Source organism: Manacus vitellinus, unplaced genomic scaffold, assembly GCF_001715985.3.
Source record: "Manacus vitellinus isolate BGI_N305 unplaced genomic scaffold, ASM171598v3 scaffold_105_pilon, whole genome shotgun sequence".
In the NCBI taxonomy this organism is placed as follows: domain Eukaryota; kingdom Metazoa; phylum Chordata; class Aves; order Passeriformes; family Pipridae; genus Manacus; species Manacus vitellinus.
This window is the reverse complement of record NW_021938824.1, coordinates 400,182-403,442: the sequence shown is the minus strand read 5'-3', so window position 1 is coordinate 403,442 and position 3,261 is coordinate 400,182. Positions and strand designations below refer to the sequence as shown.

Below are 3,261 nucleotides of genomic sequence, written 5' to 3'. Positions count from 1 at the left end.
CCTCTCCACCTCCTGCCTGTACTCCTCCAGCTCCTGGTCCGTGAGCTGGCTGAAGGGGTTGGGGGGCTCTGGCTCAGGGGGAGCCTCTTCCCGGGAGCCCTCCTTGGCCTCCGCGTCCCCCAGGTGGCTCTCGGTGGACTGGAACAGACCCCCCCAGTGAGGTCAGTCCCCCTGGAACAGTGTCACCCCCTCCAGAGTGGGGTCACATCCTCCCTCAGAGCACCATCAGCCTCCTCCAGGGTGGTGTCACCCCCTCCACAGCAGTGTCACCCCTCTGGAGTGGTGTCACCCCCTTCACCAGTGGAATGCTGGGGAGGGAAGGGCTGGTGATCTAAGGAGGGGGATGTGTGGGGACATGGGGCTGGGGACATTGGGTGACATTGGACCAGGAATATGGGGTGGCATGGGGCTGGCGACATTAGGTGACATGGGGTGACACAGGGTGACATGGGGCTGGGGGTGCAGGGCTGGGGACACAGTGTGGCATGAGGTGACACAGTGCCATGTGTGGGACTGTGGTTGGTCTTGGTGACAATGCTGGTCAGAGCTGTGACCAGGGATTTGGGGTGACACAGGGCTGGGGACACAGGGTGGTGTGGGACTGGGGACATGGGGTGACACCGGGCTGAGGACACAGGGTGACACAGGGTCACATGGGCTGGGGACACAAGGTGACATGGGGCTGGGGACACAGGGTGACACAGGGTGACACAAGGTGACACAGGGTGACACAGGGTGACACAGGGTGACACAGGATGGCACAAGGTGACACAGGGTGACACAGGGTGACTCGGTGCCTACGGGGCTGCGGCTGCTCTCGGCGATGACACTGGCCAGCAGCTGCGACTGGGGCCCGGCTGACTTCACGTCCTGGCGGTTTTGCTCCCGGATCTGAGGGTGAGGACAGGGCTGAATCCCCCTGAGGATGGGGGTAGATCCCCCCCGTGCCCCCATCCCAGCCCCGCGGGGCCGCACCTTGTTGCGCATCTCCAGCACCTCCTGCGGGTCCGTGTAGAGGGGCACGAACTGGTTGGGGTTCTCGATGCGAATGGGGGTCCCACTGCTGCCCTTCTCCACCTCGTCCGCTCGCAGCCACTGCAGCAGCAGGGAGGGAACCCCAGAAAAGGTGTGTTGGGAAGGGGGAGACCCCAATAACAGAAAGGAGACCCCGATAATAGAGGGGAGACACAAGAAGTGCAGGGAGACCCTGATAAATGCAACTTGTGCAAAGGGGAGACCCCAGTGTAGAGGGGAGACACAGTAAATGCACCTTGTACAGGGGGGAGACCCTGACACATGCACCTTACATAGAGGAAAGACCCCAGTAGTAGAGGGGAGATGCCAATAAATGCATTTTACATAGAGGGGAGATCCTGATAAATGTGGGAAGACCCTGACAAATGCACCTTGTGTAGGGGGGAGACACTGATAGTAGAGAGGAGACTCCAATAAATGTAGAGAGACCCAAATAAACTCAACTTAGATAGAAGGAAGACACCAATAAATGTGGGAAGACCACAATAAACTCATTTTACATAGAGGGCAGACCCCAAGAAATGCATTTTGCATAAAGGGGAGACTCCAGTAATAGAGGCAGACCCCCACAAAGCCAATGGCTCTCAGTCCCCCAAAAAGGGGTGGTGGGATTTCAAACTAACCATTATTATGAGCTGAGGGTGGATCCTTGGGCCTTGCAAATTTTAGCAGGATCAGTAACATCCCAGCCACCCCTACCTGGGACCCCCCACACCCCACCTGTCATCATTCCCGAGACAAATCCCTTCCCAAACATCCCCAACGGCCCTGTGCAGCCGCATCTGCCCCTCACCGTGGTCTTTGTCCTCTGGCTGCCGGCGCTGCCCTGCGGCTCCTCGGCCAGGCTGACCCTGGTGTAGGTGTTGGGGGTGTTGAGCCACCTCGTCTTCTCCTTCTGCTGCTTCTGGGCGTGCTGGCGCAGCGCGGGGGTCCCGGCGGGCTCCTCCTCGAACACGAAGGCCGTCACGGTGGCCGGGATGAGCACGTCGCTCTTGGGCTTGCTCTTCTCCTGCACGAAGGGGTAGCGGTACGTGTAGCCCGTGCGGTACCCCTGGGGAGCAGAGAGCGGGGAGGCGTCAAGGCAGGGGCGACAAAGAGGTGTCCGAGCGTGGTTCAGGGGGCCCGGGGGGGTTCGGTGGTTTGGGTGCTCACCAGGTTGTCCAACATCCTCATGAGGGCCTCGAACTCGTGCTCGCCCAGGCGGCTCTTGTGCAGGGGCCCGAAGGTGGTGCCGGCGCGGCGCAGGGCGCCGGGGCCGTGGGGCACCCGCTGCTTCGCCCCCTCCAGCACGATCAGGTTCTCGGCGCCGCCCGCGCTCGCCAGCGCTGACACCTGCCCGGGGCGAGGGGCAGGGTGAGGGCAGGGGGCACGGGGGCAGCCCCAGCCCTGCCCACGGCCCCTGTGCTGGGCACTGCCGGGGCTGAGACCGCACACAGCTCAGTGCATGGACCCAGAACACTGCACTGACTGCAGAGACCTGGTACAGCTCAGTGCATGGACCCAGAACACTGCACTGACTGCAGAGACCTGGCACAGCTCAGTGCATGGACCCAGAACACTGCACTGACTGCAGAGACCTGGTACAGCTCAGTGCATGGACCCAGAACACTGCACTGACTGCAGAGATCTGGTGTAGCTCAGTGCATGGTCCTGGGGCACTGTGCAAGTGGTAGAGATCTGGTCATGGGGCACTGCAGCAGGGGGTGAGATGATACACAGCTCAGTGCACGGGCCCAGGGCACTGTTCTGGCAGCAGAGACCTGGCACAGCTCAGCTCACAGACCCAGGACATTGCACTGACTGCAGAGACCCAGCACAGCTCAGTGCAGAGTCTCGAGGCGCTGGGCTGGTGGCTGAGGCCTGGCACAGCTTCACTCATGGCCAGGGCCCCATGGTGGTGGCAGAGACCTGGCACAGCTCAGTGCGTGGTCCTGGGGCCTGTGGCTGCAGCTGAGCCCACACACAGCTCAGCGCTCATTCCTGGGGTACCGTGGTGTTGGCTGAGGCCGTACACAGCTCAGTGTCCATTGCCAGGGTCACCAGGCCGTCAGCTGAGCCCACACACAGCTCATCACACGCCCTGCACTCACCTGGACCTCGCAGGCTGCCTGCAGGTGGAAGATGCTGTAAAAGGCCTCCTCGGCCGTGTCCCCCAGCGCCAGCACCCCGTGGTTCCGCAGCACCAGGATCTGTGGGTCACCAGGAGATCAGCGGGGCGGGGAGGGG

General features: G+C 61.9%; 1 protein-coding gene across 1 annotated transcript in view; it reads right to left on the bottom strand.

Moving 5' to 3' along the window:
- The window catches only part of LOC103753886 (beta-adducin-like), a 13,472-nt gene that overhangs the window by 2,061 nt on the left and 8,150 nt on the right, over positions 1 to 3,261 (bottom strand). The window contains 6 exon segments of the mRNA XM_029963926.1: positions 1 to 138; positions 802 to 891; positions 976 to 1,095; positions 1,829 to 2,086; positions 2,188 to 2,367; positions 3,126 to 3,224. The exon segment at positions 1 to 138 is cut by the window's left edge and continues 1 nt beyond it. Of these exon segments, the coding sequence (XP_029819786.1) occupies positions 1 to 138; positions 802 to 891; positions 976 to 1,095; positions 1,829 to 2,086; positions 2,188 to 2,367; positions 3,126 to 3,224 (885 nt within the window).